At 39.4% G+C, this 13,867-nt stretch overlaps 1 protein-coding gene across 1 annotated transcript in view; it reads right to left on the bottom strand.

The window, feature by feature from the left end:
• Window positions 1-1,087: 1,087 nt before the first annotated feature.
• COL15A1 (collagen type XV alpha 1 chain) overlaps window positions 1,088-13,867 on the bottom strand; it is a gene marked incomplete at both ends in the record, with an annotated part of 112,733 nt that continues 99,953 nt past the window's right edge. Inside the window, 9 exons of the mRNA XM_080609659.1 lie at window positions 1,088-1,295; window positions 1,633-1,748; window positions 2,947-3,132; window positions 4,313-4,372; window positions 5,768-5,827; window positions 5,996-6,124; window positions 7,849-7,913; window positions 11,226-11,370; window positions 12,730-12,840. Of these exons, the coding sequence (XP_080465785.1) occupies window positions 1,088-1,295; window positions 1,633-1,748; window positions 2,947-3,132; window positions 4,313-4,372; window positions 5,768-5,827; window positions 5,996-6,124; window positions 7,849-7,913; window positions 11,226-11,370; window positions 12,730-12,840 (1,080 nt within the window). The remainder of the gene's footprint in view (window positions 1,296-1,632; window positions 1,749-2,946; window positions 3,133-4,312; window positions 4,373-5,767; window positions 5,828-5,995; window positions 6,125-7,848; window positions 7,914-11,225; window positions 11,371-12,729; window positions 12,841-13,867) is intronic.

Below are 13,867 nucleotides of genomic sequence, written 5' to 3'. Positions count from 1 at the left end.
GTAGTACTGTTTGCAAAGAATATTAGCATTTACTGATCATTCCTGTCATTGCTGCTGTTATTTTATATTAACAAGTCTTTAATTATGTGAATGCCAGAATGGTATATTCACAAAAAGTAAAATAACTTTATATATAACTTAGTGGTTTACCATGTCTAGAACCTATTTTAAAGAAACCATGACAGACATCTTTCATTCAGTAGTCTGCCACAACAGGAAATTACTTCCTTTAATACGCAATGAAATAAATATAGGTCAGATGGTTTGTCTGCATTTACTTTGCACAGTTCTACCAGTAAAACAGGATGTTTTCTATTAACATTGCTGCAGGTTTCCTGGTAACAATAGCACCAAAATAAAGAGCAGATTTTGTCTAAGTGAAATTCACTTCTCCTGCCTAAAGCCCTATGCCTAAAATCTACAAGGAAAAAAGCTGAAGTAAGATGTGGAAGCTGCTAAATTTATGTGTAAGCACCAGGCTGCAATCCATGCAAGCTTATGTGAGTTAGGTACTTGGCTTCCTCTGAAATCTAAGGAGGTGAGCACCTTTGTTCTTAAAGCCTTTTTGAATATTCCAGCCATGTAAGATGTAACAGCCTCCCATTGTTTGCTCAGGGGCAGTATGTATATGTATATGAGTATTGCCTTGGGTATTCAAAGTCTATGCAAGTGAAAAGAAGATCATAGGGTATGCAGCTTTTCAGCTGTGAAGAAGCAGCAGCCTTGCTGAGCCGTACTTCTTAAGAGAGGCTACTGGACCCTCACATAATCTACACTTGAATGTCTTTACTCTTGAGTAATTTTCAGCTCATCCAGAAAGCCAAGGCTCTGTGAATTAATTGTTGGCAATTTTTGAACTGTGGGGCGTTCAAGTGAAAAACTGGGCTTTAAGTCAGCCGCATGTAACTGGATGTTCCACCTAACTGGAATGCAGTTTGTGTTGAGGTATGTTTTCTTTGGCAATTTTTTCCTGAAATGTGCAATTACAAAAAATAAAATATTTACATCATTACAAATGAAATTTCAGTGTCAGCTTTTTCTGTCATAAAATGGAATATTCCTATGTGCAACAGATGAATTATTTTCCTTAGGGATCAGATACAAAACTGTTTTCAATACAGAGAACAATAAACTGATTACTACAGCTATATGGTTTCTGATCAAGAAGTTTCCCCATCTTCAGCGGTGATGCTTGTCCCATAGCTCCTATACCAGCTGTGTGCCAGGCTTCACAGTAGTTGCTGACCAGTCGGATTCCATTTGTAGTTGAACCATGCCATATTACTTTTTGAGGCCTGAAAAGTAATGTTAAGAAGTCATTTCCTGAAAAAGTATGGGGTTTGGTTTTGATGGTTTTTTTGGGTTTTTTTTTTCCTTTATTTAACTGCACACCTACATATGTGGTAGCCTGTTTTTCTGCTTTCCTCCTGCTTGAACCAAGCAGTGGGTAGGGAAATATTAAGGTAGAAAAGAAAAGAAGTAAAGGAGGACACAACCTGATATCCCATTCATAGGCTATTGGAATTTGAGAAGAAGGATGGCATTATTTTTAGTAGGCCAAAATATTGCTACTTTTACTATCTGGTAAAAATAAATGTCATGCAAGTCTTATAAATGATAGTGTAAACTCACCAAGATGAATCAGTCATTACATTCCTCCCATCAAAGGAGTATATTGGAACATGAATGTTAAATTGTCCACCATTTCCATTAAATATAGAATTCCAGTTACTGAAAAGTGTTTCTCCCTGTTAAAATTCAAAGCCATTTTTACAAATAAAACAAACCCAAAATCCACATCATACCTGGTTCTTATAGACTTATCTATATATCTAAAAGCTTATCTGAATTTTAGGACACTTACGATTCCAGTTTTCATATCGGTTTCTGCATGGTGCTCCTGAATAAACTTGTCTGATCTTTCATCTCTATGCTAATAGCTCTCTGATTCACACCTTTGCCTCACAGTTGCATCTCAGTTGTATTGTCACTCCAACTAGTCAGCTTGATCATCTCCATTTCCACTATCTTTTTCTCCCTCAACTGCCTAAGGAGTTCTTTGAACAATTGCTTAGAACTAGCTATAGGCAAAATATACAGATAATATGTGTTGGAAATTCTGTTGAGGTCATAATTTTGTGAAAATTGTGGTATTTGTTGCAAATGATCAAGGAAAAAGCCTTGCATCAGGCTACCTCTCAAACTGATTTTGATATTTTCCAGTCAAAGTTGAAATAATATTGTGTTTACAAATTTGTTTCCAAGGCTCTGTATTTGCATGCACTTCAGAGCAGCATCCATTCAGTATGTTCTAGGGATCATGTATTATTCCTTTACGTTTCTTTGGCCATTTGTTCTGGGAGCCAGCCAATGCTATGGAGAAATGGCTTGTTTTCCTCAGTTTTACAGTGTGTCTGTTTATGTGAGACCACAAAATGACTCATGCTCTAGACTTTCAGTTTCACTGGGATAAGTCCAGCATCACTCCTAAGCAGACTTTGCCTTTATGTTGAGGAATAAGAAAAATGGGCATTTTAGCCTACTATACTCTGTAATCATCCTAGAAGGTAGAACTTACCTGGTTTTGAGAAATGAGGATGCACTTTCCCTGAAATAAAAAATATCTAGAAAGCTGAACATTGTACTGTTGCTTTATCAGTGGTCTGCTCAAAGTAGACTATTCTCATAGCTTTATTTCTGCCATTAGCCTTAGGATACTGGAAAAAATCAACCCTTTGAAAATGCAAAGGAAATGTGATACAATCTGTAACTTTCAACTTTATCACTACTTTTTTGGTTTTTGAACCTGACTGTGAAATATGAAGCAAAGCTGCTTCTTTATAAAATGCAGCTTGGGTTGAAACTTTCTGCTTTTGCCATTTTCCAAGATTTTTGGGGCAATTACAGCCTGTCCTAATAAAGCAAATATTAAGTACTCATTTTTACCTTAAGATTGACTATTGGCAAATGTTGTCGGTCGGTTTTTCTGACAACTGTCGCCAGATCTTGCAAATGCGATGAGAGGAAGGCTCTATAGGTAGATGTCAAACCTGCTAGTTGGGCCTGTTGAAAGCACTGAAAATCTGCTCGGATGTCACCAGAAGATGGGAAGTTTAAAGCCACCAGGTGCAGCTGGAGAAGAAAAGTCACCAATTTTATGGTGTGTTTTTTTTTTTTTTTTAAGTTTGTAGCAGAAGGAAGACATACATTTGAAAACACGCTAGACCTCCCCTCCTCCTGCCAGAACAAGAACTGGTACCTTCCATACCATTTATGACAGATAATTGCTGCCTTAACATTACATTTCTTAAAGCTGAGACCCGTAGCCGAAATAATTTGAAATTTATCTGAAGAGAAGGCTCTGGGGAGATCTTACAGCAGCCTTCCCATAGCTAAAGGAGGCCTACAAAATGCTGGAGTGACTCTTTACAAGGACAGGTAGAGAAAGGACAAGGGAGAATGGCTTTAAGCTGAAAAAGGGCACATTTAGATGAGATCTGAGGAAGAAGTTCTTCCCTGTGAGGGTGGTGAGGCCCTGGCACAGGTTGCCCAGAGAAGCTGTGGCTGCCCCATCCCTGGCAGTGTCCCGGCTGGATGGGACTTTGAGCAACCTGGTCTAGTGGAAGGTGTCCCTGCCCGTGCCAGGGGCGTTGGAGCCAGATGATTTATAAGGTCCCTTCCAACCCAAACCATTCTAGGATTGCATGAAAGTTAAGGAAACCTTGAAGACTATATACTCTTAAAAAATAAAATTATTTGAAAGCAGCTAATAGTTTTAAGTATAAGTCTTGGAGTTATCACACAAACAAAATCCCAAATCCTACAAGTATAAGTAGTAAGAAGTGACCATACACCATCTAAAAATTCATTGTTAGCAAATACAAGTACCATGCTTGAATCAAACAATATAGATGAAAGAACAAATCCAGACTATTTTTTCGTTGCTGTTTCTTTGTGGAGTTCTGCTTGGTTTTTGTTTTAGATGTAGCTCAGTTACCTTTCTGTATTTGTCTTACTATTTTTAAGTATTGTAAATGAATGCTTAGATTCTGAATTGTCTCCCTAAAAAAACCAGCACCATGAAGATAGAAAATATATTAACCTATATATAATATAATTATAATATATAATAATGTATTATATAATATAGAATATAAAATATGTAATGTAATAATATATAATATAAAATAATTTTATATATAAAAATGAAATATGTGAATTTGAAGAGCAATTATCACAAATCTCTTTCAAGATGTACACTGTCATGTTTCAAACTGAAACTATGCAGTTGCAATACAGATCTCACACTTACTGCTGGTTTTCCATTGTTCGTATTTGGTATTGGACTTCGTGCTGGAAGAGACTGAAATCCCTGTTATTTAAACACATGCAAACAGATATGTTAGGCGTTTTACTCAGATCAGAGTTTTAGACAATAATTTTCTAAATAAAACAAACATCGAACGTTGGAGAATCTGAAACTCTCTTGCCTCTGAATAATAAACCCAAACTACGTAGCCAGGATACTTTATCTACATATCAGACCAAATTAATGGTCTGTCACATAAATATGTATTTGAAAGCTGTCCTGGCCAGAGTTGCTCTTCTAGACTCAAGTGTACCCTCCACAGTGCTCTGCCAGAGCTGATGTCAGCACCTGGAATCCTGCGTGGAGGCAGCTTGCTCTTGGCAGGAGCAGAAGACCAGTTCAGGGAAATTAAAAATGGAACAGTAAGGAGGATGTGGAAACAGAAAATGTAGTGGTGGGAATATTTCTCAAGGCCTCTGTAATTCCCTCTTTGAAGCAATTGGCATGTAGGAACCAGAAAGTTGATGATCTTCAGACTGTGTGAGGAACAGCAAAGTTTTCTTCCCTAGTTATGGTAAGTAAGAGTAACAAGCTGTACCAGATGGGGAAGTCATGTGGTGTCAGCTGGAGGCTGCATACAGTTTCCTGTAACATAAGTCTAGACATTTTCTCAAGTGTCTTAAGTGCATTTCTCTCTCATCAGACTGCTCACTAGCCCCTTCACCACTTCTTGGTTTTCATCTTCCTGCAATTTTTTTGGGGACAGACAGCGTGTTCACATGCAGGTTGGTACAATAACTTGCAAAATGGGGTCAGATGCAAACTAACAATTGAGGCTTTAGAACAGACCCTCAGCACCCTCTGGGAATAGCTACATGCCGGTGATCATGATATACCCTGAATACAGGACTATAATAATTTAAAAAAAAAACTTTTGAGAAATAGAATTCTGAGTTTGCTTGAAAAAGACCAGGGCTTGATGCGATTCTGGGCAACCTGATCTAGTTGAAGATGTCCCTGCTCATTGCAGGGGGGGGTCGGCCCAGATGATCTTCGAAGGTCCCTTTCAACCCAAACCATTCTAGGATTCTATGGGTGACTTCAGTATTGCAAAACAGAATACTGTTTGGTGGGTTGTTTTTTGGGTTATTTTTTTTTTTTTTTTTTTGGTTTGGTTTGTTGTTTTTTTTTTTTCTGGTAGTCAGCTTGCTTTGTGCTGCTTTTTGTAGATGCTGCTTCGTCTCTATCGTGTTTGGAGTCTCAGAAGATAATGGAAATAGATGACTGGCAATTGTGAACCAATTTGCAAGCTTATGTAGTGGTAGGATGTTTACTTTGAATTGACAGGTCTCAGTAGAAAATCATGTTGTGCAGGGATCTGCCTGCAATCTGCCAAGTGTATTGCCTGTTTTTGCACATTTAGACTCAGTTTTTCACAGTCCCATATATCATACTTACATGGCTTGATAAGGCTGGAGGAGGAAGGCTGTCAGCAGGGATAGGAATTAGCTCACCAAGCTGAAAGAATCCAAAAGGACAAGAAAACAAAACCACATCACCAAGAGTTTCTAAACTATAAAAGAGGAATCTTTGCACCCATACTTCTCCATCCATGTTAAAAATACCTGCAACAATTCCATTTTGAGCAAGGAAGTTGGAAAGGGTTTGGACATAGTGCAATAATACCTGCAATTTTCTCCATCCATTTCGAACACGGATATAAACCTCACTGGTTTCACTCAGATAGATTAGCGTACCTTCTGCTACCAAATGAACTTTTTCCAACATACCCTCAATGTTATGGAATGTTGTAACCTGTCAAGTAGGAAAATGAAAGATGCTTCGTCAGACACACAAAACATTTTGCAAGTTAAACTGTTAAACTGAAGTCTCATTGAAGACATAATTGTCAAGGCTTCTTCTGCAGGTAATGCTTATAAAGTCAGTTGTACATAATTTCATACAAAAAGCTTCAGTAACATAAATATCTCACTAATTTAGCACACTGGCATCATCATTCTCTGGATTGTTGTAGAACTACACCAATAGTTAATTTAGCACTGAGTGAAGATCATTGCATCTCTACAGTTTTAGCATACTTGATGGAAATGGCAGAGTTCAGAAAAGGTTTGATAAGGCTTGTAAATATCACATACAACTCTAGATTAATTTGCTTCTGTTACATTTTTGTTAGTGGTGTTATCTGTTTTCTTTAAGGGTGTTTTCTTTTTCCTTTCTTTATGTTTCCAGATACCTCTAGTTTACACAGCAAGTATTTTTCAATTTCTCTTTCATAGATCATCATGAGACTTAAACTAATGTCTGTCAGATATCGACGTTGCACTTACTACCTCTGCCTTTGTCACCTGAAGATAAGAACACAGTCCTCCTTAAGATGGGTTGCTTTTAAAGTCTGATAATTGCAGGCAGTGTAAAATCAGGGGCAAGTTTCTTGAGAATGTTATTTCTTATCACTGGAGTGTAATTTCTTTCTTCAAGGCATTGTAATGCTTTCTGAATCATACAGACCCTGCTACAGATCTGCATATTGTTTTTTAATGTTGGGTTTTAATGTTGATTTTGACCTAAGTCTTGGATCTTCTGACTGTGAGAGTAGGTCCCAGCCTGTATCTACAGCCTAATACCTTGAGGCACCAGCCTTTGAACACCTGTTTCTCCCCTGATCTGTTATCATTGTCAGTCCTGAATTTCTACAAGAAAAGGCAGTCAGCAGAGGTATGACACTAGGGTGGGAAGGCATTAAGAAATTGAAACTCAGATTCTTCTTAATTTGTTTGATATGATATACATGATCTGAAGGTCTGCTTGTTCATTAGTGCATTCTCAAATAGTTGCTTAAGATATCCAGAGAATTGCTGTTCCACCATAATATGAGAATGTGGAAAAGGAAGAATTTGCAATGAACACCCTGTGCTAGCTTGATTTTTCTTTCCCCAGAAATTATGTCTATTTAATTTAGAAATTAACAAGACTGAAGTCTTAGCTGTCGGTTTTTACTGCATGGATATCTGGGATACAATTCTGATTTGATTCATGCAGTAAGAAAAAGAAACAAATTTATAGGTATTATCTGACAAAACAATTCTTAGATTTGCTGGGAAAATGTACGGTTTTCTTAGAATCAAGTGATCTATATTAATGGGTTTTAATTCAGTAATATTTTTTTCATGGAAACTGAGCATTCAGTAGTTATTCTAGTATCTCAGCAGGTGAAGTTGCTAAACTCTTTCAGAGACATTGCTTTGAACATAGAATATGCACTTTTCCATTACTTTAGCATGCCATCAATCTTTACATTTGAATAGGCTGTAACGAACAAGGCAATGGACAGACTTCTGTTATCACTTTTCTCACCTCTTTTAATTTCTTGCTGAAAAATTTGGAGGTTCAGAAAACCAGAAAACATTCTAATAAATAAAAACAGAGGAAAGAGCTTTCCTACTCTCAGTGCTTCCAATGGCCACCAAAAGATTTGAAGCAATGTTTCAATGGCAAAATTCCTTATTTTGGTGTCTTACCAGACTCCGGGTTGCAGGTGGTCCTGGCTCTCCAGGAGGACCTGGTGGCCCAGGCATTGCAGCTGCTAAAATAAAACAAGCATACAGTACATGTTGAAGGTCATCTTTCTTGAGAAACAAGGTTAGTGACGCAAAGAAAGGGCTTGGTGATGGTGTCTTTAAATAGCCATATGCCTTACATAGAACTTACATAGTCAACTTCTGAATAGCTGTGTTTAAGACAACTACAGAAAATACATTCAAAGGATTTTTTGTAAAGCAGTGGTGAAACAGCCTTTTCTCTGTTATTTGGGAGGTTAAGGTCAACAGATTTCAATCTGTTGCAGATACTCTGCAAATCATGGAATCATAGAATGGTTTGGATCGGAACAGACCTTTAAGATCATCTGGCTCCAACCCACCTGGTGTGGGCAGGGACACCTTCCACAGAGGTTGCTCAAAGCCCCATCCAAGCTGGCCTTGAACACTGCCAGGGATGGGGCAGCCACAACTTCTCTGGGCAACCTGTGCCAGGGCCTCAGCACCCTCACAGGGAAAGAACTTCTTCCTCATATCTAATCTAAATCTCACCTCTGTCAGTTCAAATCCGTTCCCCCTTGTCCTTTCCCTACATGCTCTTTTAAAAAGGCTCTCTCCAGCTTTCTTGTCAGCCCTTTTAGGTACTGGAAGCTGTCCTAAAGTCTCCCTGGAGCCTTCTCTTCTCCAGGCTGAACAAGCCCAGCTCTTTGAGCCTGTCTCCATAGCAGAAGTGCTCCAGCCAACTTAACCTGCCCGTTCCTTCAGAACCTGTGTATGCATCTCATCAGGTCGCATGGACTTGTGCACCTTCAGGTTCCTTAAATGGTCTCAAACCTATCTCCTACAGTGGGTGGTTCTTCATTCTCCCAGTCCCTGCCTTTGCATTCTGTGACTTGGGTGATGTGGCTGGAGCTCTTGCTAGTGAAGACCAATGCAAAAAAGTCATTGAGTACCTCGGCCTTCTCCATGTCATGGGTAACCAAGTCTCCTGTTTCCTTCTGAAGTGGGCTCACATATTCTCTCATCTTCCTTTTACCCCCAATATACCTATAGAAGCTTTTCTTGTTGGTGTTAATGTCCCTGCCCAGATTTAATTCCGTCAGGGCTTTAGCCTTCCTAGCCTGATCCCTGACTGCATAGACAATTTCTCTATATTCCTCTCAGGCTACCCATCCTTGCTTCCACCCTCTATGGTTTTTTTTGGTGTGTGCTGGATTTTGTCCAGGAGCTCCAAATGAGCCAGATTCACTTAAAATTATCAGAATGCTCTTCTGCTAGCTGCTAATGGCGTACATATGGAAGAGGAAGAACTTTTAGCTCCTTCCCATATAGGCTTTGAGGGAGGCTTTTTCTGTAAAAGTTAACAAAGCAGTAAAGAATTCTCCACTTGAACTTCTAAGACTGCAGTCCACAGTATCTAGTACCTAGTAGCCAGCTGTACTCCAAACCTGAATTTCTTCACTTTGAGGTGAAAGTCCCTGTTTCCTGGAGTAAAAGCTCATTTCTTTTTAGGAAGGGAAGAAGGAAAGATATGGAAGACTGAAAGCAAGTGTCTTTCCCCATATTACAGTATGTGAGCCCCATATTACAGTAACAGCTTTAACAGAGATAACAGTGCCTTGAAGCTAGAAATAAATAAACATCTGTGTTTGTAACATTTAGTAAAATGGACATCCATCAGTGTGCTGCCTAAAGAAGCTTTTTGCAAAGCAGAGAGGAAAATGTGTAGGAGGATGATGAAGACTAATGGCCGAGAGGATAAGTGAAAGTATAGGGATGGAATGCTAATAATAATTTGTTTTGTCTGACTGGGTCTCTTAGCTAATTTTCAGAAGTCCTTCATATAAATCACACAGAAAAAGGCCTGAAGGCCTTTATGGATGCTGAAGATCTGTCTGTATTACAATGGTGAGGGGCCGATTCAGGTACAGGCTTATGTTCCAACATGAAACATATTAAGTATTTCTTCTTTTTCAAATATTTGTCAGAGGATGAAGACTTCTGATAAACACTCAGTTAATAATATTTATTGGAGCACAGATTGGACCTTGTCCCTGGACAGCTATATAAATCAGTCTGACCAGGTTCAAGAAATACCTGGAGAGAACAAAATGGGAACAGAGTAGTCTGCTTCCCAACAAGCATACTGAGGCACAGATCTTGTGAGTAAACAGACTGATTGTTAGTTCTCAGAAAAAACATCAGTATTAGCTAGACCTGCCCAAACTTCAGGCAGGACAGATGTGCATTATAGCCTCTCTATTCAGTTAACAATTTCCTTTCTGTTAGTAAACCATCTTCAGCTGAGACTAAGGAATGCTTTGCTCTGGTTTAGCTGGCTGGATTCCCAAACTGGTCAGAATTCCCCGAGTGAGGAATTAGAGTCACTTGCTCAGGCAGACCTGTAGAGTAAGGTCAGAGGAGGCCAGGACCCAATCCACCAGAACCTAATCTAAGGGCTAGACACTGACAGTATGAGGCTTGTCACTAGCAGACCTGTGACCCAAGAGTCAAAGCAAAAATGTCTCAAACTGCAGCACTTGGTTTATAGCTACATACTCCCTTTGATGCAAGTCTGAGAGAATCTGGTAGATTCTCAAGCTGAAGTGAATTCTGAAGTGCCACCTTTTTTGCAAAGGTACGCCCCTCCATATGATTATTTGTAGACCATTTTACTCCCTTTCTAGTCCAGTAAGTTGAAAATCATTAAAGGTACAGTAACCAACCCTCCCAGAGTTTTGTTTCTATTCAGCATTTGCATAACAACTAGCTTTTAGAAGCGCTTCTCCACCAATTTAATTCTAGGCCTAAACTCTACTGTGGGTACTACCTTTATATCATAGACTCATAGCATCGTTTAGGTTGGAAAAAGCTTTTAATATCACTGAGTCCAACACATCCAAGTACAGGACTCAGCACTGAGCCTTTCTGAACCTCAGACAATCGATCCAGCCTGTCCAGATCCCTCTGTAGAGCCTTCCGAACCTCAAGCCGATCAACACTCCCACCCAACTTGGTGTCATCTGCAAACTTACTGAGGGTTTACTTGATCCACTCATCCAGATCATTGATAGAGACATTAAACAGAACTGGCCCCACTACTGAGTCCTGGGGAACACCTGTGACTGGCTGCCACCCAGATTTAACTCCATTCACCACAAGAAGAGCATGTTCCCGCTTGCTCCCTCAAGGATAAATTGGTAGAGAGCTGGAGGAAAGAGGGAAGCAACCTGAATCAGATGTGCAGAGTGTGTGGGCAGATGGAAGAATAGGTATATATAAAGACAGTGGTGGTGTGGGTGTGGGCACATGCATAAGCACTCACATATACAGTGAAAAGTGAAATCACACCCTCTCACCTGAGCCATATATTGCAGGGGGTCCTGGTGGGCCTGGTGGGCCAGGTGGGCCAGGGGGTCCAATTTTTCCATAACCTGGTAAGCCAGGTAGGCCCGGTAATCCTGGAGGTCCTCTGGGTCCAACAACTGAATCCCCTTTTGGTCCCTATCAGTGATAAAACAGTGTTTCTTTGAATGTATCAGTTTCACTAATGCAGAGCCTATCTCTGGTGGTAACATTTTCTGAAGGCCTGGCACCACATCAATGTTCAGACATGAGTCTGTACGTAGTTTTCTTCAAGGAGACATGGATATTAATGGAAAAGGAAAAGGTGACCATGTACTAAACCAAATTAAAGAATGCAAGTTTCAGAAAGCTTTCTGAAATTTTTCGCACCTATTTCTTAGTAGCTGATACCTACAAAACTCTCAACAGTACTCTGAAAGTCCTGGATCTCAACTCTGCTCTTTCTGAGACTACTTGATTTGATGTGTTTATAAGATTTTGTCAGAAGGCACAAAGTACAAAGCTTTAACATAAAGTGTGTCTATGCAGGATACATGTCTCATGATGAGTGTTGTCTTCTCCCTCCTGTGATGAAATTTCAGCTCGTGTTTGTTAAACTCTCCAGCTGCCAATCTTCCAGATTAAAAGGGCTCCAACTCTGAGTTTCCAGTTCAGCAGCGTGTTCTCAGCCTGAAAGAGGAAGGCTTGTGCTCCCTGTGCTACAACTGGCTTGCATACATGGAACAGTTTTTGGGCCCTGGACTAGGAGAGCTGAGCTGTGCCAACCAACTCCTTCTTGCCAGTAGAACAGTTTCTAAATGGGGAGATGGTTCTCAGAAATGTGGAGTAGTACTAGGGGACTTTTTGAAGGTGGGCTTGCTAACCTAACACTTCGTCCTCAGTTGTGACCCACCTATTCATGCTCCTTGGCACCGAATATGATAACGGAGCAATGCAATGCACGTATTTGTTGCCAGATCCCAAGGATAAACTCAGGTTTCCAAATAATTAGTGCATTTGATTCTAAAGCAACTGTGGTGGGAATTGCCAGAAGATAAAACAACTAGGCAGAGATTAGACAGTGGATGAATTTTATAGGAATGATCCAGACTGATACACACTGGACTTTACATTTATGTTTTTGGATTACTGGAATAGGAAATGAGATTAATTATTTAGATGGAACACAATTATTTTGACATTTACGGGGATGTAAGTAGGAACATCACAAGTTATATATACTGCCTTTATTTGTAATGCTATAAATACATGAATCTACTGATGTAGTTGTATTAGACAGCTGAGCATAACATCAGTTTTTCATAGCAATTAATGCTGTGCACAACAGTGAAGTGTTTGTGTTTATGCCTAATGCAACTCTCTTCTATTCACCTAATGGTTAGCATATGAATTTTTATGTAGTTCTTAGCATCATTTTGTTTCTCTCTTTTTAGTGCCTTCTATATTAAAGCAATGGGTACCCACAAATATTCCTATTCTACAGCTCGCATGACTTACAACTAATCCTGGTCTTCCAGGTGGTCCAGGAGGTCCTGTCAGAAAAAAGCCTCCATTTGGTTCTCCTTTTTCTCCTTTTAAACCAGTGACTCCATTGTCTCCTTTTTCACCCTTTGAAGAGAATATATTTTAAAACATTGAGCTGAAATGAAATCAGAGCTCTATGTACTGATCTTTCAAAGTTACATGAAACCTCTGAGCTTAATAAAGAAAAGCATCTCCCTAAAATCTTTTTCACATCGTGTCCTTCTTCAGTGATATGGAATGAAAAGGAACACTTTATTGAGGCTGCAAAGCTGTCTCAGAGCAGGAGCTAGAGAAGGTGGGGTTAGGTGGAGGCAGAGAAAATACCTCTGCTGTTTTCTGCTATTCTACCTATTCTTGTTTTTTGTGCAGTAAGTGGAGGTAAAGTTGGAGGAAGCATAAAAGCCTGTTTTTCTGCTCTTTTGCTTCATCAAGGCAAAAGCAAAGCAAGATTGACATGGAATGGACACATATTTAAAAGTATGTGGCAAGATTACTGTGCACAGGATGAGAGAAAGGGGAGGGAGGGGGGATGTAACAGGATAACAGAAAAGACAAAATTGCAGGCACTTTGAACTGCATCCCTTTTTCTGTCCTTCATTGTTGGTTATCAGTTAGTTTGGGGAACAGTCATTACTAGGTCACTATCTCCCTGTGCAAAATGAGCCACAGCAATTGTAGGTTCCTCCTCAAATTATTTTTTTCTGTTCATCTGCCTTTTTTTTAACTTCAACTTTTTTTGGTCTACTTTGTTTCACCTTTCTGAGAAATAAACCTGTGAATAGAAGAGGCAAAGAGCAAAGCAAGAATGACAGATAACTGCAAAAAAAGCCAATAGAGATGGCTATGTATAGCTCCTCCTCTGACTTTTCTTCCTTTCAGTTACCCAGCAAACAGGACTATAAAGCTTTATGTACAGCATGCCATTTTGCAGAGATGAAGGAGTAGATGAAAAATGAGTTCTTTATAGCTAAAACTGTAAACCTACAGAAATAACTCTGTAAGATCAAAGAAGCCATGTCAGTTCTGTCATGCATACCTGTAGCACTTTATGTCATGGGAATAACTTAAAAGCACTCAGCCAAGCTGAAACAAAATCTGTAAGCCAGACAGC

Source organism: Psittacula echo (genome assembly GCF_963264785.1).
Source record: "Psittacula echo genome assembly, chromosome: 2".
Lineage (NCBI taxonomy): Eukaryota > Metazoa > Chordata > Aves > Psittaciformes > Psittacidae > Psittacula > Psittacula echo.
Note: the sequence above shows the minus strand (reverse complement) of the source record. Positions and strands in the feature narration are given on the sequence as shown.